Genomic DNA, 26,087 nt, shown 5'->3' on the forward strand with positions numbered 1-26,087 from the left:
AATCTTCTGTACAGAATTAGTATTTTCTGTTATTTGTATATAATTCCAGAAATATTTAATGCACAAGTAAAAAAATGTGTGTGTGTGTGTGTGTGTGTTGTATGTTTGGAGAAATGACAGCATACTGTGTGTACCACAGCATTTTTTTTTCTTTTCATACGGAGTTTCGCTCTTGTTACCCAGGCTGGAGTGCAATGGTGCGATCTCGGCTCACTGCAACCTCTGCCTCCTGGGTTCAAGCAATTCTCCTGCCTCAGCCTCCTGAGTAGCTGGGATTACAGGCACGAGCCACCATGCCCAGCTAATGTTTTTTTTTTTTTTTTTTTTTTTAGTAGAGACGGGGTTTCACCATGTTGACCAGGATGGTCTCTATCTCTTGACCTTGTGATCTACCCGCCTCGGCCTCCCAAAGTGCTGGGGATTATTATATGTCAGTATACATGCATCTCATTCATTGCTTTTAAGAAGGAATGACCAAATTTAATTGAAAGCTTTAAAATCATCTCAATGATGTTTGTTTTACAATTAGTGGAGTTTGCATTCCTATAGATTCATTATTTCTAAGCTTGTCAGAGGCAACAGGCACTATAGACAACAAATATCTATTTTGTTAGGCCTTATTTCTATTTTGAAATGAAATTCATCAAAATAAAACTTATGTGCATACATATTAAAATATTAGTATTTTACCTCAAAAGGACATAAACGACAATAATAAAAATAGTGTGTAACAAAATAAGCCTCATTGTAACATGCCAAGAGAGACTACAGATTTTCAAAATATCAAAAATGAGGAAGTATGATAGTCTGGGAAATGCACTCATTCTTTTTATTTACTCTCAAAATTATTTCCGGAGTTATGACATAGAATAGAATGTTATGAAGTATCAGGAAAGATATTGCTTCTATCTTGAACTTCACCATCTATGAATGCACAATTTTAGTCTCTAGAACTTGAAAAGAACATGCAGACCAATGCCTTTCATAGGAAATAGAGACTTGAGAATAAGTTAGATTTGAAAAATAATAATAATAATAATAATAAGAGACAATAGCAATGTTGGATGTAGATTTCCAGAGACAGAATCCGGGTAAGACTGAACAACAATAGATTACACCAAAGTGAATTATTAATTCCCATATATATTCACAGTAGATATGCTGCTATTATGTAGAAATACTTTAAATATGTAGGATTGAAAGGATACTAAATATTTTCAGAACAACCTTTACTCATTTCATTAAATAACTATGTTATTCCTCACCACAAAATGTGCGTGCGTGCGTGTGTGTGTGTGTGTGTGTGTGTGTACTTGATAATTTAATATTTGTTTCTAGGTCTCATAATGCTTCAAATCCCCTCTCTTAAATATTTCCAATCGATAATGTTTTCACAGCAACTTCATTATGGAAACCAATTTCTTTTCAATTTATTATGCAGTTGTAAATGTCATAAGAACTAATTTTACTTATTTCAAAAACAGAGGATATGGCCAGGTGTGGTGATTCATACCGGTAATTCCAGCACTTCAGGAGGTCAACAAGGCAGAATCACTTGGGCACAGGAGTTCCAGATCTGCCTGGGCAATATAGTGAGATTCTGTCTCTATTAAAAATAAAATAAATATTAACTATTAACTATAATATGTTAAAGTAGATGCTCGCTCTCACCCTAGGTTGGTGGAGAAGCAGGACTTTCCGTGTTTTGTTGCCTTGGGTTCAGCCAGGGTTTAAACAGAAAAGCACATTCAAATATGGTGATTTCAGTATCATTTAATAAAGGGACTATGTGCAAAACGAGGCAGACTTTAAGGTAACTCACTGTGGAGCTAAGGTTCCCTCTGAGACCCTGTTCCTATAAGGGGCCTTTTCCAGCCCCAACCCCTATGGCATTACTACTGATTTAAACAACATCCACTGGGTCAGGAGCAGTGGCTTATGCCTGTCATCCCAGCACTTTGGGAGGTTGAGATGGGTGGACCACGTGAGGTCAGAAATTCGAGACCAGACTAGCCAACATGGTGAAACCCATTCTCTACTAAAAATACAAAAATTAGCCAGCCACCACGGTCAGTCACCTGTAATCACAGCTACTCAGGAGGCCGAGGATGGAGAATCACTTGAACCTGGGAGGCAGAGGTTGAAGTGAGCCGAGATTGCACCTTTGCACTCCACCCTGGGTGACGAGAGTGAAACTCTGTCTCAAAAAAAAATTGAAGACATAGATGGAGATGGGGCATTCTGGGAACCTGGTGAAAAAGAATGTGGCTCTGAACCTCAGACATGTTGCTCAACAATTCACAGTCCAGATGGGTGACTCATGCCTGTAATCTCAACACTTTGGCTGTATAATAAAGAAAATAAAGATTTTAAATTTTAGAAAAAGAAACATTCACAGCCTGTTTTCCTGTTTGCATAGTGGGGATAATAATTGCCATTTCAAGGGGTGGTCATAATCTAATAAGTGTTTGCATAAAGCACGTATCTTAGCGTCCATCATGTGGAAAAGTAAGAGCAGCTGGCAGTAGCAGGCCAAGCACCTAACAAGTTAGTCCACATTACATACTGTAACGTAAGAACCTTATTCCCACTTTGTAGGTAATAAACCCAACATCGCATATATAGCAAAAGGAACAACTGAGACTCCTACCCAATCAGGCTGTTAAGAATATTTCCAGTCACTTTTTTGTACTCAATTATTTGTGATCACTCTTATCTAAGAAAATAAGGAGGTAGCAGTTTTCAGAATCCAATTCCAGAATCATAATACATGGTTGAATGTTTAAAATTGGGTCCTAAAAATTTCATCCAGAATTTTGAATGTTTATTTATTTGCTTATGTATGTATTTATTTATTGAGACCGAGTCTTGCTCTGCGCCCATGTTGTAGTGCAGTGGTGCCATCTCGGCTCACCGCTTCCTCCACAGGAGGATCATGAGGTCCAAAAACGGAGAACATCCAGGCCAATATGGTGAAATACCATCTCTACTGAAAATAAAAATATTAGCTGGGCACAGTAGCACATGCCTATAGTCCCAGCTACTCGGAGGCTGATGAAGGAAAATTGCCTGAATCCAGGAGGTGGAGGTTGCGGTTAGCGAAGATCATGCCATTGCATTCCGGCCTTGCAACAGAGCAAGACTCCGTCTCAACAAATAAATAAATAAGAATAGGTATTTCCGCCAGCAGTCTGTCTTCCATGTCTGAGCCTGTGGATGTGGAAAACTCTGGAATGAGTTTGGGAATCCAGAAAACAAAGGCAAGGACTGACTCTGGAAGCACAGCCTTCAAGGAACAAAAAAATTAAAACTGGCTGAGAAGGAAAAGGTCAACGCTAGCCAACAAATATTACCAATATTTAATTAACCCAGAACCTAATCACTGATTAAGTTAGAGGAGTTTCTTTTTTTTTTGAGACGGAGTTTCGCTCTTGTTACCCAGGCTGGAGTGCAATGGCACGATCTCGGCTCACCGCAACCCCCGCCTCCTGGGTTCAGGCAATTCTCCTGCCTCAGCCTCCTCAGTAGCTGGGATTACAGGCACGAGCCACCATGCCCAGCTAATTTTTTGTATTTTTAGTAGAGACGGGGTTTCACTATGTTGACCAGGATGGTCTCGATCTCTCGACCTCGTGATCCACCCGCCTCGGCCTCCCAAAGTGCTGGGATTACAGGCTGAGCCACCACGCCCGGCCAAGTTAGAGGAGTTTCAACGGACCAGTGAGAGACAGATAAATCCAATCTTCCACTTTTAATGTCCTCCTGTTCTCCCCACCCACCCCACGTTCCAGGCTTAAAATGCAATCAGAGAAGAAGGTGGAAAATGTCCATCGGAGCATGTCATTGGCCAAAGGCTAATTTCATCCGCATTCTGTCCAATAAGGAAACAGAAAGAAAACTCTCCACAGGTTTATAAGCCCTGAAGGCGCCAGATTCAGAACTCTCAGGTGAACAGAGAGGCTGTGCTGTGTTGCCTGTTCTGACCTGGACCAAGAAGGACACGACTGACCTGCGAAGACAGGAGCAGCCATTCTTAGTCGGCAGTGGTGCTGAGGGAACCACCCCACCCAACTGGACATTTAAAGGCAGCTCCGGAGCGCTCACAGAGCCTGGACCCAAGTGGAGATTTGGCGTCAGGAGAGCACCCCTCGAACAACAAGTGCAGGTGAGCAGGGACTCAGGGAAGGAGCAGACACCTTGGGTGGGATTAGGGTTTGGGAGAGACGTCGGAGGCTCAGGCTGCAAATGGAGTGACACTGGGAGGACTTCCCATCACAGTCTATGAGGATGAAAATTGGAGAACTCCCCTAACTGGGGTGGGAAAGGACGCTGCATTGAGGAAGTGCTTAGGAAATTTCCTTTGCAGACACCTGGCCAGTGGAGCGGATAATATAGGTGAGGTCGGAGGAGAATACAGTAGTTGGCAGTGAGGGGGAAGGGCCAGCTGTGCTTCTGATCAGTGACCCCAAATATGAGAACCGGAAACCAAAATGCCTGGCCTTGTTCTTGCCACTAATAGATTTCAACTGAACTTGAGAGATTTGTGTGGCCCCAGAGGAGTCAGACCTGAAAGTCAGATGAAATGGGATTAAAAAGACTGTGGAGGGCAGGGCGCTGTGGCTCACGCCTGTAATCCCAGCACTTTGGGAGGCCGAGGCGGGTGGATGATGAGGTCGAGAGATCGAGACCAGCCTGGTCAACAGGGTGAAACCCCGTCTCTACTAAAAATACAAAAAATTAGCTGGGCATGGTGGTGCCTGCCTGCAGCCCCAGCTACTCAGGAGGCTGAGGCAGGAGAATTGCTTGAACTCAGGTGGCGGAGGATGCGGTGAGCCGAGATTGTGCCATTGCACTCCAGCCTGGGTAACAAGAGTGAAACTCTGTCTCAAAAAACAAAAACAAAACAAAACAAAACAAAACAAAAAGAAGAAGAAGACTGTGGAGAGACTTTTGTGAAGGATGAAGAAGGGAGAGGAAGACACAGGGCATTTATTTATTTATTTATTTATTTATTTATTTATTTTGCGATAGAGTCTCACTTTGCTGCTTTGCTGAGTACAGTGGCACAGTCTCAGCTCACTGCAGCCTCCCTCTCTTGGGCTTAAGCGATTCTCCTGCCTCAGCCTCCCAAATAGCTGGGACTATAGGCGCCCACCACAACACCCAGCTAACTTCTGTATTTTATTTATTTATTTATTTATTTTTAAAGAAGAGGAAGAAAGACAAAGAGGAAGAGGGAGAGAGAATGGGGGTATTGCTTTGTTGCCCGGGCTAGAATGCAGTCTAAATATGGGTATGCCTATCATTGTCCTTAATAATGGAGACATGAAAGAAAATGAGGGAAGAGAGTAACAAACAAGAAGCCAACCAACATTTCGTTTAAACTTCTAAGTTGATATGATGTGGTACTGATAAGAGTGTATATTTTGTGTAAAGTGGAGAGTTCTATAAATGTTAATTACGTTTACTTGTTCCAGATCTGAGTTCCAGTCCTGGATATCATTGTTAATTTTCTGTCTCATTGATCTGTGTAATATTAATGTTGAAGTCTCCCACTATTATTGTGTGGGAGTCTAAATCTCTTTATAAGTCTTGTATGTCTGGGTATTCCTGTATTGGGTGCGTGTATATTTAGGACCTTTAACTCTTCTTGTTGTTGCATTGATTCTTTTATCATTATATAATGTCCCTCTTTGCTTCTTTTGATCTTTGTTGCTTTAAATACTATTTTATCAGAGGCAAAAATGGTAACTTCTGCTTTTTATTTATTTGTTTTTGCTCTCTGGTTGGTTGGTAAGTCTCTCTCCATCCCTTGTTTTGAGTCTTTGTGTATCCTTGAATGTGAGATGGGTCTGGATGCAGCATACAGTTTTAGTTTTTTGTCCAAATTGCCTGTCTTTGAATTGAGGAATTTAGTCAATTTAAATTTAGAATTCATAATGATATATGTGAGTTTAATACTGTCATTTAATATTAGCTGGCTATTTTGCCCATTAGTTGATGTAAATTCTTCATTATATTAATGTTCTTTACTTTTTGGTATTTTTTAGAAAGGCTGATACTGTTTGTTCCTTTCTATGTGTAGTGGTTCTTTCAGAAGCTCTTGTAAAGCAGGCCTGGTGGTGATGAATCCTCTGAGTGCTTGCTTGTTCACAAAAAACTTTATTTTTCCTTCACTTATGAAGCTTAGTTTGGCTGGATGTGAAATTCTTGGTTGAAAGTTCTATTCTTTAAGGATGTTGAATATTGGTCCCCACTCTCTTCTGGCTTGTCGGGTTTCTGCTGAGAGATCTGCTGTGAGTCTGATAGGCTTCCCTTTGTGGGTAACCTGACCTTTCTCTCTGGCTGCCCTTAGTATTTTCTCCTTCATTTCAACCCTGGTGAATCTGACGATTATGTGCCTTGGAGTTGCTCTTCTTGAGGACTATCTTTGCGGTGTTCTCTGTATTACCTGGAGTTGAATATTATCCTGCCTTACTAAGTTGGGAAAATTTTCCTGAATAATATCCTGAAGCATATTATCCAGCTTGGATTCATTCTCTTCGTCACATTCAGGTACACCTATCAAGCGTAGATTAGGTCTTTTCACATAGTCCCATATTTCTTGGAGACTTTGCTCATTCCTTTTTATCCTTTATTCTCTAATCTTGTCTTCTTGTTTTATTTCATTGAGTTGGTCTTCGACCTCTGATATCCTTTCTTCTGCTTGATCAATTCGGCTGTTAAAACTTGTGCATACTTCACATAGTTCTCGTATTGTGTTTTTCAGTTCCATCAATTCACTTATTTTCCTCTCTAAATTTTGTAATCTTGTTGACATTTTGTCAAACCTTTTTTCAAAGTTCTTAGTTTCTTTAGCTTGTGTTAGAACAAGTTCTTTTAATTCACAGAAGTTTCTTATTATCCACGTTTTGAAGCCTGCTTCTGTAATTGGAACACACACGTTCTCCATCAAGCCTTGTTCCGTTGCTGATGAGGAACTACGATCCCCCGCTGAGGAAGAGGCCTTTTGATATTGGGTATTCTCAGCCTGTTTTGACTGTTTTCTTCCCTTCGTTGTAGATTTATCCATCTGTGGTCTTTATAATTACCGTCTTTGTAATTGGGTTTCTGAGTGGACGTCCAACTTATTGATTCTCAGCGCCAAAATCTGAGCAACCCACTGCGCCGACCAAATCAGCGGCGTTAAGAATGATGGTGCTTTTCTGACTCTGCACCAAGAACCGAAGCTCCGAGGCGCCGGCAAAACCGCCTCGCGGGTCACAAGAGTCGCGCTGGCGACCCGTGGGGCTCCTCCGCTGGGAATCTCCTGGTGGGTGAGCAACAAGAATTCATGTGAAGGTGTGGCGTCCTCTCGTTCTTTGCGTTTTCAGTGGGAGCTACAATCCCGAGCTGCTAGTGATCAGCCATCTTGGATCTCTCTCTGTATTTTTTTTTTTTTTTTTTTGAGACGGAGTTTCGCTCTTGTTGCCCAGGCTGGAGTGCAATGGCGCGATCTCGGCTCACCGCAACCTCCGCCTCCTGGGTTCAGGCAGTTCTCCTGCCTCAGCCTCCTGAGTAGCTGGGATTACAGGCACACGCCACCATGCCCAGCTAATTTTTTAGTATTTTTAGTAGAGACGGGGTTTCACCATGTTGACCAGGATGGTCTCGATCTCTTGACCTCGTGATCCACCCGCCTCGGCCTCCCAAAGTGCTGGGATTACAGGCTTGAGCCACCGCGCCCGGCCTCTCTCTCTGTATTTTTAATAGACCGTCTGTTTCCCCATGTTGACCAAGGTGGTCTCGATCTCTTGACCTTGTGTTCTGCCCGCATCTACCTCTGAAAGTGTTGGAATTACAGGAGTGAGCCACTGCACCTGGCTACAATTTATTTATTTTTGTTTATTTATTTATTTTTTATTGAGATAGAGTTTCATTCTTGTTGCCCGGGCTGGAACACAATAGCACTCTCTCAGCTCATTACAACCCCTGCTCCCTGGATTTAAGTGATCCTCCTGCCTCAGACTTCCAAGTAGCTGGGATTACAGGTGCCTGCCACCACTCCTGGTGAAGTTTTTTTTTTTTTTTTTTTTTTTTTTTTTGAGATGGAGTTTCGCTCTTGTTACCCAGGCTGGAGTGCAATGGCGCGATCTCAGCTCACTGCAACCTCCGCCTCCTGGGTTCAGGTAATTCTCCTGCCTCAGCCTCCTGAGTAGCTGGGATTACAGGCATGCCCCACCATGCCCAGCTAATTTTTTGTATTTTTTTTTAGTAGAGACAGGGTTTTACCATGTTGGCCAGGATGGTCTCGATCTCTTTGACCTCGTGATCCACCCGCCTCGGCCTCCCAAAGTGCTGGGATTACAGGCTTGAGCCACCGCGCCCAGCAAAGTTTTGTATTTTTAGTAGAGAGTGGGTTTCACCATGTTGACCAGGCTGGTCTCAAACTTCTGACCTCAGGTGATCTGCCTACCTCTGCTTGCCAGTGTGATAGGAATACAGGGGTGAGCCACCATGCTCAACTCACAAGGGATTTTACAGCTTTGAGATGTAGCAGAAGTGGAAGATGGGCTACAAAAAAGAGTAAGGGAGAAGCTGGTCTAGCTTGGAGACAGTGACACAGAGACAAGAAAGCTCAGCTTTTCATTTAATTTTCTTTTATCTAAGACACAATCTTGCTCTGTTGCCTAGGCTCCAGTTTGTTGGTACACTAAACATCACTGCAACCTCAGCCTCACAGGCTCAATTGATCCTCTTATCTGAGCCGCCCTAGGAGTTTGGACTGCAGGTATGAGCCACTAGGCCTGGCTCACTTTTGTATTTTTTTCATAGAACTCGGTGTGGTCATGTTGTCCAGACTGTCAGCCTTTTCAATAATGTTTTCTACTGGAGAACATCTAAAGTGTATAATGTCGTAGCAAAATTACCGCAACAAACACTGCGTATCCACTAAAAATTGATATCCCAATTTCTATACTTTGCAATGCTGCGTGGCAAACCCAGGATCACATGTAATCTTAAGGGTAAATATTGCACTATGAATGTCTAAAATATAGAGCCTGTTTTAAATATTAAGATTGTAATAGCCTTATCAGAAATCGTAACTAAAGAATACATATGAGATTTCCTCTATCTCAATAGATTTTATTGTTAGAGGGGTTTATACAGAAATAATAAAAATTATTTAGGCATTTGTTTTCATGGATATACATGTTCTTCATTGCCTTAATAGATCTTCTTTTTTCTCCTTTTGTTGAAGACAGCTGCCTTCTGTTCTGTTGAAAGTCCCACACTCTGGAGTATTTTACGTGGTCATTAGTTTCCGCTGTCTCTTGGAACTGTGGCTTTTTCTGAGAAAGACCACGAGAGAGCCCAGCTTGAATCTGAGTAAAGGAGGATCTGGTGTCAAGAGATCAGCCGGTGCCCTGGGCCCTCCCTCCCGTGGGAGCTGCTTCTAGAGCCAAAGGGAAAGAAACAGACTCAGGCCTGTGAAGTGCTTGCGGGAGAGAACTCAGGAGGCGCCAGCTTCTCACCTTCCCTCCTTCCCGGAGGATCACACCTTCTGAAAGGAGTCTCCCCGCGCAGATCCCTCCCTGCACCATGGCCTTCCAAGGGATCCTTGCTGAGCTCCAAGCAGACGCCAGCTGCCCCATCTGCCTGGGTTACCTCAAGGACCCAGTCACCACTCATTGTGGGCACAACTTCTGCCGCTCCTGCATCCACCAGCGCTGGGAAAACCTACTGGACATCTTCCCCTGCCCCGTGTGCCTCCACCACTGCCCCGAAGGGACCCTCGGGAGAAACACCCAATTTGGCCGCATGACTGATGCGGTTCAGCAGCTTCCCGACATGAGGAGGAAGAGCAAACGGCAGGAGGAGGAGCCCCTGTGTGGGAAGCACTGCCAGCGTCTGACCCTGTTCTGTGAGAAGGACCTGGAGCTGTTGTGTCCCCAGTGCAGGGTCTCCTCTGACCACCAGCACCACCCCCTGCTGCCCATTGAGCAAGCTGCAGCCAAATACAGGAGAAGGCTCAAAAGCTACATTCAGCCACTAAAGGAGGAAATTGAAGACGCCAAGATGCGACGTGAAGCGACGATTTTGAAATATTTGAATGAGAAAAGAAAAATAGAAATAAGGAGGAAGGAATTACACTCTGAATTTGAAGAAATTAAGGCTCCCTTGGTAAAGGAACAGTCTGCAATTTGTGACTCTTTACTTGTTGAAGAGAAGGATGCTTACGAAAAACTCACTGAAAACCAAAGACAAATTTCAGACCATTTATTTGTACTACAAAATCTGTTAAAAGAAGTAACGGAGAAGTGTTTTCAGGGAGACCTGGATGTGCCGACAGGTATTGAGAACATCTACAACACCTGTGAAAACCTGAAAGCCCCTGCAGTCTGCTCACATGAATTCAAGAAGAAGAGCTTGGGGCTCCTTCCGCATTATTTTGGCCTCCAAAGAATGATGAGCACATTTCAGGAAGATTTGACGCTAGACCCGGAAACAGCCCACCCTAGTCTTACTATCTCAAGAGACAGAAAGAGTGTGATCTTTAGTAGGATGCATCCAGGCTTTATCGACAATCCTGAGTCATTGAGTTTTTACCCAGCTGTCCGGAGCTGTGAGGGCTTTGATGCTGGGAGACACTTTTGGCACGTGGAAGTGAGAGGCACAGGTGCATGGACCCTTGGTGTGTGTAAAGAATCATTTCCCACAGATGGTCTGAGATCGCCAACCCCACGGATGGGGTGCTGGGAAATTCGGCAATTCTGTGGTTCATGCAGTACAACGAATACAGAAGTCCAGCAAATAGGCGTTTTTCTGGACTATGAGTTGGGACAGGTTTCATTTTATAATTTAAAAACCAGATCACATGTGTACACTTTCACTGATAAGTTTACAGAAAAGCTTATGCCTTATTTCTCTGTTGACCCTTCTTCGCAAGCTGTCACAATCAGTATTGTCATAGACCAGTGATGGGCTCCTTAGAGAGCCCTTTGCCTGTGGCTGTCTTTTCTTCCTGTGTTGTTGCAGGGCATTTGTAATAAAGCCTCTGATTCCATGTTTATGTTTGACTCTAGATATTTTGGGGGGACTCACTTTTCTCTCTTCCCTTCTGCGCACCTGAAGAAGCCGATGAGAAAGTCTGGGTGCATCCTCTGTTGCTGCAGGTGACAGGCTCATCCCCAGGTAGTGGAGAACCCTTTCAGCAGCCCCACCCCTGAGCACCGTCACAGCCCCAAACTAGTCTCCTGTTTCTGCTCTCTCAAGTCATTTTTGGATCAACTCTGTAGATCCGCTGCTCTCCCCATAAACCTCACTACAGGAAGGAGAGCCCATTTCTCACAATCCTGGAGTGTGTGGCATTAGCGGTCTCAACACTAAAACAAATTGTCAGGGAGGGTCCACCCTATCTATGCAAACTGAGCCCTAGAGAGGCCATTGTGAGCAGGATTACCCAGACGTTGGCCACCACTGTCAGGGAATTTCTGTTCTTGCTCTGCTCTGCTCACTGGCTCTGTGCCCCATCACAAGCCTGCACCTTCAGCTCCGCTGCTTTGTGCTGCTTTTACTGACTTCAGCTGAGGCTCTTTCAGAGATTTATATGACTTAGTCAGTAATTTAGAAATATTTTGGTATTTAAGAGCAGGAATATGCATTCAGGCCCCTTTTTATATCTCCCAGAGTCATGAATTTCAGTCCAGACATATCGCTGTGTATTTTATAATGTAAAAAACACACCCTGCGGATATACTTTCACTGACACCTTTACAGAAATGCATGCCTTATTTCTCTGTTGAACCTTCTTCACAACCTGCTACAATTAGTATTGTCATAGACAATCATCACCTCAAATGACTACTATGTCTTGTCAAACATAGTCACCTTAAAAGAAACAACCTGTAAAGTGTACTCAATGTCTAAACAAAGAAAAAAGAAAAAAATAATGGACAGGAAAGTCAAATAAATGCAGAATAAAAAGCAAGAAAAATGCAACCAAATTCAAGGCATAAGGAGAGGACAAAACACAAACAACCTCGTAAGAGAAGTTCCTAAGTTTCAACTTCTGTTGAAAATACAAAATTTACCGAAAGAATCTACACAAAAGATTAAAAGGTGATGGTTGACTTTTCTTTCCCTGTAACTTGGATGATAATTGAACATGAACATCTGTTGAAATGCACCAATTGGAAAACTTTCATATATTTAATCTTTTGCCTTTAGTTAGTTAACCAAGGATCCCTCTGATTTTAAATGATGAATCTGGCCAGGTACAGTGGCTCAAGCCCAGCTAATTTTGTGTTTTTAGTAGTGACGGGGTTTCTCCATCCCAGCACTTGGGGAGGCTGAAACGGGTGGCTCACCTGAGGTCAGGAGTTTGAGACCAACCTGACCAACACAGGGAAATCCCATCTCTACTAAAAATACAAAATTAGCTGGGCTTGCTGGCACATGCTGGTTGTCCCACATACTTGGGAGGTTGAGGCAAGATAATACCTTGAACCCAGGAGGCAGAGTTACTGCGAGCTGAGAACGCGCCATTGTACTCCAGCCTGGGCAACAAGAGAGAAACTCCATTACAAAAATAAATAAATAAATAAAAAGAAAAAGAAATGATGAATTCTCCATTACCTTAATGATGTTACTAAACATAAAATGGAGGTAAAAGAGTTATCCTTTGTCTTAACCATGAGAATCACTGGTTTCCCTAAATGTTCCAAGATGAGAGCACACACTGGAATGATATATAGAGAGAAAATAAACAGATACAGTAAGTAATGTGCAATTAAATTCAGTCTTTTGCATTTTTAATAGCTTCACAAAATGGGATTCAATGGATGTTCCTGACCCCAGTGAAAAAAGATGATATGACTAAATATTAGTTAAAATAGGATATTCAAATTTTTTTTTTTTTTTTTTTTTGAGACGGATTTTCGCTCTTGTTACCCAGGCTGGAGTGCAATATTAATTTTAGTGAACAAGAATATGTTACACAGCCTTTAGAAAACAAACAGTAAAATGACAAAAGTAAATCCCCTCTTATCAGTTATTATTTTAAATGTAAATGGCTTACATTCTTTCTCCAAAGGCAGATTGACAGAATGGTTAAAGAGTGAAGGACTGGGCCGGGCGCGGTGGCTCAAGCCTGTAATCCCAGCACTTTGGGAGGCCGAGATGGGTGGATCACAAGGTCGAGAGATCGAGACCATCCTGGTCAACATGGTGAAACCCCGTCTCTACTAAAGATACAAAAAATTAGCTGGGCATGGTGGCACGTGCCTGTAATCCCAGCTACTCAGGAGGCTGAGGCAGGAGAATTGCCTGAGCCCAGGAGGCGGAGGTTGCGGTGAGCCGAGATCGTGCCATTGCACTCCAGCCTGGGTAACAAGAGCGAAACTCCGTCTCAAAAAAAAAAAAAAAAAAAAAAAAAAAGAGTGAAGGACTGAGGTACAAATTCATTGACGTCAACAAGCAATAGGCATGTTGGGAGCAGTGGCTCATGTCTGTAATCCCAGCACTTTAGGAGGCCGAGGCAGGCAGATCACCTGCAGTCCAGAGTTCAAGACCAGCCTGGACAACATGGCGAAAACCCATCTCCACATAATATACAAAAATTAACTGGGTGTGGTGGTGTATACCTGTTGTCCCAGCTACTCAGGAGGCTGAAGCAGGAGAATCACTTGAACCCAGGAGGTAGAGACTGCAATGAACCAAGAACCTGCAACTGGGCAACAGAGCAAGGCTCTACCTCGTGAAAAAAAAAAAAAAAAGAACCAGTAAAGCCATTGGCAAATCTTGAATGTGGGGTAGTCTAGGACATAGGTGGAGGCAGGGAACATTTTTCTAGATTGAAAAAGATTTAAAAGAACTAATAAGCAAATGCAATTCATGGCTCTTGTTTGGTTTCAGATGACAAGAGATCTAGCAGAAAGTTCCTTTGGCCGGCCGGGCACGGTGGCTCATGCCTGTAATCCTAGCACTTTGGGAGGCCGAGGTGGGTGGATCACCTGAGGTCAGGAGTTCAGACCAGCCTGGCCATATATATATATATATATATATATATATATCGAGAGAGAGAGACAGAGAGAGACAGAGAGACAGAGAGACAGAGAGAGAGCAGAGTTTCACCCTTGTTGCCCAGGCTAGAGTGCAATGGCATGATCTTAGCTCACTAAACCTCTGACTCCTAGGTTCAAGTGATTCTCCTGCCTCAGTGTCTCGGGTAGCTGGGATTACAGGCATGCACCACCACACTGGGCTAATTTTGTATTTTTAGTGGAGATGGAGTTTCTCCATGTTAGTCAGGCTGGGTTAGGTAGCTTGCAAGGTTTGATGGAGGAATCTGACTTGCTTAAAATCAGGTACCTGTAGGTGTCTTGAAAGCAAACCAGGAAGTCTTGATCCCTCACTTTTATTTTGAAAGCATCAGACCTAAAGAAAGTTTGAAAGGCTGGGTATCCTTATACTTTTTTCCTGGATTCACCCCATTGTTAACTGTTTGTTACATTCATGTTTTCTCTGTTTATTTATGTTTTTGTTTGTTTGAGACACAGTCTCTCTGTGTCACCCAGGTTGGAGTGCAATGGTGTCATCTCAGCCCACTGCAACCTCCACCTCCTAGGTTCAAGCAATTCTCCTGCCTCAGCCTCCTGGGTAGCTGGAATTACAGGCATGCACCACCACACCTGGCTCACTTTTTATTTTTAGTGGAGACGGGGTATCTCTGTCAGGCTGATCTCAAACACCCGACCTCAGGTGATCTGCCCACCTTGGCCTTAAAAAGTGCTGGGATTAAAGGTGTGAGCTACCATGCTTGGCTATATATTTTGTTAATTGTGGAAATTTCTGAAAGTTTCAGATTTCCAGATGGCTTCCTGCTGTGTATTAATATGGATCTCCTAACAATGAAGCCATTTATTTATGTATTTATTTTTTGAGATGGAGTGTCGCTCTTGTTACCCAGGCTGGAGTGCAACGGCGCGATCTCGGCTCACCGCAACCTCTGCCTCCTGGGTTCAGGCAATTCTCCTGCCTCAGCCTCCTGAGTAGCTGGGATTACAGGCACGCACCACCATGCCCAGCTAATTTTTTATATTTTTAGTAGAGACGGGGTTTCACCATGTTGACCAGGATGGTCTCGATCTCTTGACCTCATGATCCACCCACCTCAGCCTCCCAAAGTGCTGGGATTACAGGCTTGAGCCACCGCGCCCGGCAAAGCCATTTATTTTTTACTATAATTTTATTGTACCTAATTTAACACTGGTAGAACATTATGTGAGATGGAGTCCATACTAAGTTTCTTACACTTATTTCTTCCCAATTCTCTCTTTATCTTTCTTTCCTTCCTTCTTTCTTTCTTTCTTTCTTTTCTTTCTTTCTCTTCTTTCTTTCTTTCTTTTTTTTAATATATGGTTTCACTCTAGTGCCCACGGTTTAGTGTTGTCCTACAATCTCGGCTCACTGCAACCTGTATCTCCCAGGGTCCAGCGAAGTGATTCTCCTGCCTCAGTCTCTCAGGCAGCTGGGATTACATGCACATGCCACCTTGCCCAGCTAATGTTTTGTATTTTTAGTAGAGATGGAGTTTCACCATGTTGATCAAGCTGGTCTTGAACCCCTGGCTGCAAGGGAGTCATACATCTTGGCCCCTCAGTGTTGTGATTCCAGGTGTTAGCCACCATACCGGGCCTGTTTCCAGCATTTTTTTAGTTCTTTGTTGTTGTTGCTGTTAAATTTCAAGATTTCAGATCCAATCAGATATCACATGTTGTATTTTTCACGTTTCTTTCCTCTCCTTAAATCTGGAAATCTTTTTTATGATTGTTTTTCGTATAATTGACAATTTTATAGAATACATACCAGTTGTCTAGTAGGATTGCTCCACAATCTGAATTAATTTTCTCATGGTTAGCTTGAAAGTCAATATTTTTGGAAAGACTATGATATGAGCAATGCTGTAAAGTTGCCATTGCATTCTACCAAGAAGCACGTAAGTTTGTTCCACATTTTTAACATTGTGTGTGTGTGTGTGTGTGTGTGTGTAAGTAATGTATGGTGCGAATCTCTGCGATATTAATATCTTGTTTCTCCAAGAACATCCACCCAGTGATTTCAGCATTCTTTGATGATTCCTGTGTGAATGTTTAATACATTTGTGATTATGTAATCAGATTTGTAATGTTTTGTCTTTTCTCACTCATAGGGAGGATTCCTTATCTTAGACCTGAGTCTACTTTCTTGAGGAAAACTTGACTTTATTTCATTAAGAGGGAAGAGCAGCAACCCAGCTAATACGTTGAAATGTGCAATAGGCCGCAGGCTGTGAAGTATTCATGGCCGTAGACTCTGAAGCTAAGGAGCTGAGAAGTTTCTAGAAGCTGCCATCTACATGCCAAAGCAGTAAAACTGAAAGCCAATTCAAATTTCAAAGTCTGGGGGAAGATATGTACTGCTTACTGGGACTTAAGTCTAGAGAGCTAGGCCTTATTAAAATAATTACTTTACCTACCATCTTTGTTCAAGGCTCAATGGCTGACCTTCAAGCAGTGGCTAGCTGTCCCGTCTGTCTGGATTACTTGCTTTCCCTGCCCTTTTTGCCACGTTTGCTGTCCCGAAAGGAAATTGACAAGCAATCCTCAACTGGGTCATTTGACTGAAATTGCTAAGCAACTCCAGATAAGAAGCAAGAGAAAGCGGCAGGAAGAGAAGCATGTATGTAAGAAGCATAATCAGGTTTTGACCTTTTTCTGTCGGGAAGACCTAGAGCTTTTATGTCCAAGGTGCCGTTTCTCCACTGATCACCAGCTTCACTGTGTTCGGCCCAGAAAGAAGGCTGCCTCCCATCACAGGAAAAAATTGGAGGAATACAATGCTGCATGGAAGGAGGGAGTGGAACTAACTGAAAAAAATCATAACTGTACAAACCAGAAAATCGTTAGAACTGAAGAAAAAGGTAAAACATAAGGAAGAAGAAGTCAGGTCTGAATTTGAGCAACTTAGGTTATTTCTCCAAAAGGAGCAAGAGACTGTTCTTGGGCAATTACAAGCTGAAGAGACGGATATTTTAGCACAACTAAATGAAAGCCTAAGAAAATTCTCAGATCATACCTCCTCATTAAAATATCTACTAAAGGAGATAGAGAGCACATATGTAAAGCCAGGACTGGAATTACTGGCAAATGTTAAGGATATCTATCACAGGTACAAAAATTTCAAATTCCCTGAACCTTTTTCATTCAGATTAAAAGAATACGGTTACCGTCTGCCTCCACAATATTCTGGCCTATAGAAAATTATCAAGCGATTTCAAGTAGATGTAATTCTAGATCCTGAAACAGCACATCATAAACTTGTAGTGTCAGCAGATAGGAAAACTGTGCGCTATGGAAATACAGTGCAAAACTTACCTTCAAACCCAACAAGATTTTATCGCCTCCCAGCTGTTGTGGGTTCTAAGGGCTATAGTAGTGGCCGGCAGTACTGGGAAGTAGAAGTGAAAGACAAGCCTGAATGGATCCTTGGTGTCTGTGATGACTCTCTTCCCAGAAGGAGGAAGCGCTCACCAACATTAGTACAGAATGGATTGTGGGGAATTCGGCGATCTGGTCGGGATAATTATATTGTATTGGGTCATGAGGAAATTAATCCGCTGCCAAAAGTAGCACCTAGTAAGATTGGCATTTTTTTAGACTATGAAATGAGTGAGATTTCCTTTTATAATGTGAATGATAGCTCTCTACTGTATACTTTTAATAATGATTTTACAGGGCCACTTTGGCCTTATTTTTATACTGGAATGGACTCAAAACCTCTTAAAATTTCTAGAGTAAAAGATTGTGAATAAATAGCTGTTTGAAAACTGTCATTTTTTTTACACCTAGCAAACATGATAGAGCCAGTGAATCTAGTTTTGCTAATTCTGTATTTTCTGCTATTTTTCCCACCAAAGAAACCGCAGAATTGTTTATATGTCAGTTTCAGCACTAAAAAATGTGATGATAGGACCTACTTAATAACAAATTATGGGTCAAAGACAAACTACTTTAGAAATCCTGAAATAAAATACTAAAAATATATACTAAAGAAATGTATTATGTAAAAAAAATTATTACTCCAGTTATTGCCAATAGAAGCCCTATAATGTTTCTTCAGTATTGCTTATTTTTTTTCCTTTAAGAATGATTAAGTCTTTATTAATGATTGTGTCGTCCAGGCTGTAGTGCAATGGCGCAATCTCAGCTCACTGCAACCTCTGCCTCCTGGGTTCCAGCGAGTCTCCTGTCTCAGCCTCCTGAGTAGCTGGGATTACAGGCACGCACCACCACACCTGGCTAATTTTTGTATTTTTAGTAGAGTTGTGGTTTCACCATGTTGATCAGGCTGGTCTTAAACTCCTGACATTGTGATATGCCTGCCTCAGCCTCCCAAAGTGCTGGGATTAGAGGTGTAAGCCACTGCACCTGACCAACTTTTTTTTTTAAATAATTTTTTTTTTTGAGCTGGAGTTTCGCTCTTGTTACCCAGGCTGGAGTGCCATGGCACGATCTCGGCTCACCGCAACCTCCGCCTCCTGGGTTCAGGCAATTCTCCTGCTTCAGCCTCCTGAGTAGCTGGGATTACAGGCATGCGCCACCATGCCCAGCTGATTTTTTGTATTTTTAGTAGAGATGGGGTTTCACCATGTTGACCACGTTGGTCTCGATCTCTTGACTTCGTGATACACCCTCCTCAGCCTCCCAAAGTGCTGGGATTACAGGCTTTAGCCACCGAGCCTGGCTAATTAATTTTTTTTTTAATTTCTATTTTGCCCAGGCTGGTCTTGAACGTGTGACCTCAAGCATTTCTCATGCCTTAGCCTCCTAAGGCACTGGGATTACCAGCATGAACCTCAATGCCCAATGCCACTTTTCCCTTTCATCTGTCTACCTCAATATTTCTAAGTACCTATTTTTTATTCAGTATGTCTTTGTCAGGACTACCTTAGTTTTCTAGAAAATGAAATGGTAGCTCATGCCCTTAATCCTAGCACTTGGGAGGGTGAAGTGGGCGGATCACCTGAGATCAGGAGGTTGAAACCAGACTGGCCAAAATGGTAAAACCCCATCTCTACTAAAAATACAAACACATTAGCCGTGCATGGTGGCACATGCCTGTGATCCCAGCTATTCATTGGGCTGAGGCAGGAGAATTGCTTGAACCCAGAAGGCAGAGATTGCAGTGAGCTGAATTGTGCCATGATTTGCAATCCAGCCTGGGAAACGAGTGAAACTCCGTCTGAAAAAAAAAAAAAAATAAGAGATGGCACTCTTACATCCTCCTCTGCCACACACACACTTACTTACTGTACACACACAATCAGTAGAACATCTGTTCTGTTCCACTGGACAGAGTACTCTCTAGTGTAGTCAGCTACTGTCCTTCACTTCTCTTTGGGAACTGATCTCTAGGCTCAGAATCTGTATTAACTTAGTTCCATATTTTCCTCCTTAGGTTTATTCGGTTAATTCAGGGATTAATATCTTTCAATTGATGAAAAATAGGTAACTTTTGGAAAAACTTGTGTTAAAAAAAAAGATGGTGTGATTTTGATGGGATTATGTGTTATATCTTTTTATATTAGTATGGAGAAAATTAACATCTTAACGTATCAGCTAGTAGACATAACTGAGAGTGAGTCTAGTCTATTCCATGAATTTTTATCTAATTGTCTAAAATTTGTAACTTTTAGTGTACATGTGTTTAACATCTTTTGTCAAATTTGTCCTTAAGTATTTGATTTTTTTTATTTTTTTAATTTTATTATTATTTTTTTTGAGACAGAGTTTCGCTCTTGTTACCCAGGCTGGAGTGCAGTGGCACGATCTCGGCTCACCGCAACCTCGGTGTCCTGGGTTCAGGCAATTCTCCTGCCTCAGCCTCCTGAGTAGCTGGGATTACAGGCACGCACTACCATGCCCAGCTAATTTTTTATATTTTTAATAGAGACGGGGTGTCACCCTGTTCACCAGGATAGTCTTGATCTCTTGACCTTGTGATCCACCTGCCTGAGCCTCCCAAAGTGCTGGGATTACAGGGTTGAGCCACCGCGCCTGGCAAGTATTTGATATTTTTATGTCGATTATTTCAATTCTAATTGTTTACTACTAGTATATAGAAAACTGATTTTTGTGTGTTATTTCCTATAAGCTTGTTAAACGCATTTCTAGGAGCTCCTATGTAGATTCCATTGGATTTTCTAGATAGGTAATCATGTCATGAGTAAGGAAAGACATCTGTACTTCTTGTGTAACCTTGGTCGTCCTTCCTTCCTTCTTCCTTCCTTCTTTCTTTCCTTCTCTCTCTCTCTCTCTCTCTTTTTTAAATGTCTCTGTCTCCATTCCACTCTGTCACCCAGGTTGGAGTTTAATGGTGCAATCTTGGATCATTGCAGCCTCCACTTCTCGGGTTCAAAGGATTATCTGGCCTCAGTCTCCCGTGTACCTGGGATTACAGGTACTCACCACTACACCTGGCTCATTTTTGTGTTCTTAGTAGAGATGGAGTTTCACCATGTTGGCCAGTGTGGTCTCAAACTCCTGACCTCAAGTGTTCTGCCTGCCTGACCAAAGTGCTGGGATTACAGACGAGCCACTGTGCCCAGCCCAAAACGACAATTTTTTAAAATCTGGATTTAAAGTTTCAATTATTATTTACAACATTTATTTAAATTACAAATATCTCTTTTTTTTGAGACGGAGTTTCGCTCTTGTTACCCAGGCTGGAGTGCAATAGCACGATCTCCGCTCACTGCAACCTCTGCCTCCTGGTTCAAGCTATTCTCCTGCCTCAGCCTCCCGAGTAGGTGGGACTACAGGCATGCGCCACCATGCCCAGCTAATTTTTGTATTTTTAGTAGAGATGGGGTTTCACCATATTGACCAGAATGGTCTCGATCTCTTGACCTCGTGATCCATCCGCCTTGTCCTCCCAAAGTGCTGTGTTTACAAGCTATTCTCCTGCCTCAGCCTCCCGAGTAGCTGGGACTACAGGCGTGCGCCACCACACCCGGCCGAATTTTTGTATTTTTAATACTAACCTGGTTTCACCATGTTGTCTGGGCTGGTCTTGAATTCGTGATCTCAGGCAATCCACCCATTTTGGCCTCCCAAAGTGCTGGGATTGCAGGCATGAGCCACCACACCTGGCCCCAAAAAATTCTAAAGTAGAGAAGAGCTTGTCTTGCAGAGACTTGTACGTGTGGCTTTTGTTTAATGCCAATAGATTTTATATTTAATCCCAACAGATTTTATGTACCAGCTCAGCAACACTGAAAAACCTACATCCTTGAATACTGGTTTCATGTATAACACGAGCTATAACAACCTTTAACTAAGAATGCAAGGAAAGTGTTTCCTAAACACACAAATATTTGTTAATATTATTAGGTGAGTGCAAAGGTAATGGAAGTTTCTGCCATTAATTTAATGAAAAGAACCGTGATTACTTTTGCACCAAACAAATACTACAAATTTTTTTTGTTACATGACCGTTAGGCAAACACTTTAAAATATATAAATTAGTCATGAATAAAATTAAATCATTCACAGTTCCCTCATCCAGAGATATTTTTGTATCTATACATGTGTGGTTAGCATAAATTACATATAGCTGGTTCTTTTTTTTTGAGACGGAATTTCGCTCTTGTTACCCAGGCTGGAGTGCAATGGCGCGATCTCAGCTCACCGCAACCTCCGCCTCCTGGGTTCAGGCAATTCTCCTGCCTCAGCCTCCTGAGTAGCTGAGATTACAGGCATGCACTACCATTCCCAGCTAGTTTTTTGTATTATTAGTAAAGAAGGGGTTTCACCACGTTGACCAGGATGGTCTCGATCTCTTGACCTCATGATCCACCCGCCTCAGCCTCCCAAAGTGCTGGGATTACAGGCGTGAGCCACCGTGCCTGGCTGCACAAGGATTTTAATCAGAATATAATGATAAATGATATTCCATATTTTTAAAAATATAAAATGAAGTCAATGACTCAAGAACATTATCTGCTGCAATGAGGTTGGGGGGCATTTCATAATATTACACATATGAAATAGAACGGTTCAACTGTTTAGGGCTTGATAGGGAGGAATCATGATCAAAAGGTCAATACAAAATCATTTGATCATAGTACCAATATCTTACATTTGAAATGTATCCATGCTCTTTTGTATAATCATAAGAGAGTCAAGTATATTTTTGCACCTGTTATAACTGCTATTGCAAAGGAGAAACACTATTGTCTTATTTTCCAAGAGATATACATACACAGCAATTTTTTTTCTCCAGGGAACTTGTGCAAACTAATATAAGATCTAAATTCTTCACATAATGTATACAGTGCGAGAAGCCTCTTCAGATTTATTTTTTGAAGTCTGAAATGCTGGCACTTTCGAATCAGGCAACAGTTCTTCATTCCTGTAATCTAGCTCAGAGCTGCTGTTGACTACAGGCTTAGAGTAGCAGACCTAATTTCTTTTTAGGATTCTTCTTTTCCACTGGTGGTGTTCTATTTATCTGTCTGACCAGGTCATGAAACATCTCATTAGCATTGATCTTTCACTTTGCAGAAGTTTCTACAAAGGCACAGTTACACCACTGTCTTGCCTAATTCCGGCCCTGTTCTTTGCCAACTACTCGCTCATCTTCCGGGTCACATTTATTGTCAACCAAAATCATTGGAACGTCTTCTGTGCCCTTAACCCATAAAATCTGTTCCCTCAGGTCCTGTAAGTCATTAAATGTGGATTGAGCTATAATAGAATATACTAGCGTTAAACCTTGTCCATTCTTCATATACAAATTCCTAATCGCTGTAAATTGCTCTGTCCCTGCAGTATCGAAGATTTCTAACATACACTGTTGTTAATCCACTTCAACTTGCTTTCTTTCTTTTTTTTTTTTTTTCCTTCGGGCTATTTTTTAAAATTAATTTATTTACTTTAGGTGCATACTATATGTGGTATTTCTCCCCATCTTAGCCCTCACCATCCTCCTCTCCCTTCCCATCCCCTGCTGTCTCTCCCTACCCCCCTCAACTGCCCCCAGTGTGTGATGCTCCTCTCCCTGAGTCCACATGTTCTCGTTGTTCAACACCTACCTATGAATGAGAACATACGGTGTTTGGCTTTCTGTTCTTATATTAGTTCGCTGAGAATGATGGTTTCCAGATTCATCCAAGTCCCTACAAAGGACACAAACCTGTTTTTTATGGCTGCGTAGTATTCCATGGTGTACATGTACCACATTTTCTTTGTCCAATCTATCATTTATGGACGTTTGGGTTGATTCTATGGCAGTCTAGTATTTCTTTCTTTTTTTTTTTGAGACAGTTTCCAGTTGACACTCAGAAACAGGTTATTCAGTTTCCAAGTGGTTATGCGGGTTTGTGTGTGTTTCTTGATCCTGAGTCCTATTCTGACTGCGCTGTGGTCTGATAGACTGTTTGTTATGATTTCTGTTCTTTTGCATTTGCTGAGGGGTGATTTGCTTCCAATGATATGGTCAATTTTAGAGTATGTGCAATTTGGTGCTGAGAAAAATGTATATTGTGTGGATTTGGGGTGGAGTGTTCTATATATGTGTATTAGGTCCACTTGGTCCAGCTCTGCATTCAAGTCCTGGATATCCTTGCTAATTTTCTGCTCATTTATCGAATATTGACAGTGGAGTGTTGAAGTCTCCCACTATTATTGTGTGGGAGTCTAAATCTTGTTTTAGGTCATTAAGAACTTGCTTCATGTATCTGGGTGCTCCTGTGTTGGGGACGTATGTATTTAGGGTACTTAACTCTTCCTGTTGGATTGATTCTTTGACCATAATGTAGTGTCCTTCTTTGTCTCTTTTGATCTTTGTTGAAGTCCATTTTATCAGAGACTAGGATTACAACCCCTGCTTTTTTTTTGTTCTCCATTTGCTTCGTAAATCTTCTTCTATCCCTTTATTTTGAGTCTATGTGTGTCTTTGTATGTGAGATGGGTTTCCTGAATACAGCGCACCCATGGGTTCTGACTTTTTATCCAGTTTGCCAGTCTGTGTCTTTTGATTGGAGCATTTAGGCCATTTACTTTCAATGTTAATATTGCTATATGTGATTTGATGCTGCCATTTTGTTACTGACTGGTTTTCTTTCCCATTAGTTGCCTCATTTTCTTCATTGCATTTTTGGTCTTTGCCAACTGGTTTGCTTTTGCAGTGACTGGTACTTGTTCCTTTCCATGCTTAGTGTTTCTCTCAGGAGCTCTCGTAGGGCAGGTCTGGTGGTGACAAAATCTCTCAATAATTCCTTGTCCATAAAGGATTTTATTTCTCCTTCACTTACAAAGCTTAGTTTGGCTGGATATGAGATTCTGGGTTGAAAGTTCTTTTCTTTTAGGATGTTGAATATCGGCCTCCACTCTCTTCTGGCTTGTAGGGTTTCTGCAGAGAGATCTGCTGTGAGTCTGATGGGCTTCCCTCTGTGGGTGACCTGGCCTTTCTCTCTGGCTGCCCTTAGCATTTTTTCCTTCATTTCAACCCCGGTGAATCTGACGATTATGTGCCTTGGGGTTGCTCTTCTTGAGGAATATCTTTGGGGAGTTCTCTGTATTTCTTGAATTTGAAATTTGGACTGCCTTGCTAGACTTGGGAAGTTCTCCTGGATAATATCCTGGAACATGTTTTCCAGCTTGGATTCATTCTCCCCGTCATATTCAGGTATACCGATCGAGCGTAGATTAGGTCTTTTCACATAATCCCATATTACTTGGAGGCTTTGTTCATTTCTTTTCACTCTTTTTTCTCTTGTCTTGCCTTCTCTTTTTATTTCATTGAGTTGATCTTCAATCTCTGATATCCTTTCTTCCCCTTGATCGATCTGGCTATTAGAACTTGTGTTTACTTCAGATAGTTCTTGTGCTGTGTTTTTCAACTCCATCAAGTCGTCTATGTTCTTCTCTATGCTGGTTATTCCAATTAGCATTTTGTCTAAATTTTTTCAAGGTTTTTGATTGCTTTGCTTTGAGTTAGAACATGTTCCTTTAGCTCAGAAATGTTTCTCACTAGCCACCTTCTGAAGCCTTTTTCTGTCAATTTGTCGCACTCCTCGGTCAAGTTGTGGTTCTGCGCTGTTGAGGAGTTGTGATGCCTTGAAGGAGAAGAGGTGTTCTGGTCTTTGATGACGGTTTCATCTTTTTTGTGCTGGTTTATTCCCCATCTTTGTGGATTTACCTGGCTGTGGTGTCAGGGAGCTGCTTGATGAGGTTGCTTGTCTGCCCAGGAAGGCCAGGTTTCTGTAGTTCTCTAACATCACATTCCTAGATAAATTCCACTGTGCAGGGTCCAGGCATTGCCACTCCCCCAGAGAGAATTCTATGGCCACATCCCTAAATGTCAATGGTTCCATTTCTAGGCTTCTCGGGGATCCTGGCGTCGTAGCTGTAGCTCTCCAATACCTGCAGGTCACAGGGCCACACAAGCCAGGCGTCTAGGCGAACAGGACACAGAGCAGTGGAAACGAGATCCGGAGCTGCGGCTACAGGGCCAACTTACATTCTTTAGGAAATTTCTATCATTGGGTCATATTTTTAAAAAAATGCCCTGAACAAACTGAACTGTCAGAGCAGACTGCCCAATGCCTCCTGAACTAAGGATCACTAGCTTGTACTCACACAGGATGTGTTCTGTTTAAATACTGATGATCCCTTCTCTTTTCTTTGAGCTGCTGCTCCCCTTTCAATGCATCTCAGGGCTCTCAGATTCTGTCTCTTTTTTCTCTTCTCCCTTACAACTGTCCCTAATCTTAATGGACTTTCCTTCCTCTACCAATACTCTCTCCTTTCCTGTCACCACTCTTTTTAATCTCATAAATCTTCCAGATTAATTTAAATAGGGATTGAGGAAAGAGGAAGGCCAGTCATTGTGGTTCCGTCTGGGTGTGTGACCTGTGTGTGGATCCCAGGCCTGCTCTCAGATTACCTGAGTCGTCTGGGGCTGGTTCCTTGATCCCCCCGCCCCGCACTCTTTCATGGTCACATGAAAACAAGAAAAATCAACCTCAATTTCTCTTTAAGTTTTGTGTAAAGATAAACACC

General features: G+C 42.2%; 1 protein-coding gene and 1 pseudogene across 1 annotated transcript; one reads left to right on the forward strand and one right to left on the reverse strand.

The window, feature by feature from the left end:
• The first annotated feature begins 9,582 nt into the window (after positions 1-9,582).
• LOC120363155 (tripartite motif-containing protein 60-like) lies at positions 9,583-17,833 on the forward strand. Its single transcript, XM_074395678.1, is given in 3 exon segments — positions 9,583-10,647; positions 16,513-16,893; positions 16,895-17,833. Coding segments are annotated over 3 exon segments (2,385 nt in total).
• A 4,637-nt stretch (positions 17,834-22,470) lies between these two features.
• On the reverse strand, positions 22,471-26,022 carry LOC141583859 (ras-related protein Rap-1A-like; annotated as a pseudogene).
• Between the last annotated feature and the right edge of the window lie 65 nt (positions 26,023-26,087).

The sequence above is a fragment of the Saimiri boliviensis genome, chromosome 3, assembly GCF_048565385.1.
Source record: "Saimiri boliviensis isolate mSaiBol1 chromosome 3, mSaiBol1.pri, whole genome shotgun sequence".
Taxonomy (NCBI): Eukaryota; Metazoa; Chordata; class Mammalia; order Primates; family Cebidae; genus Saimiri; species Saimiri boliviensis.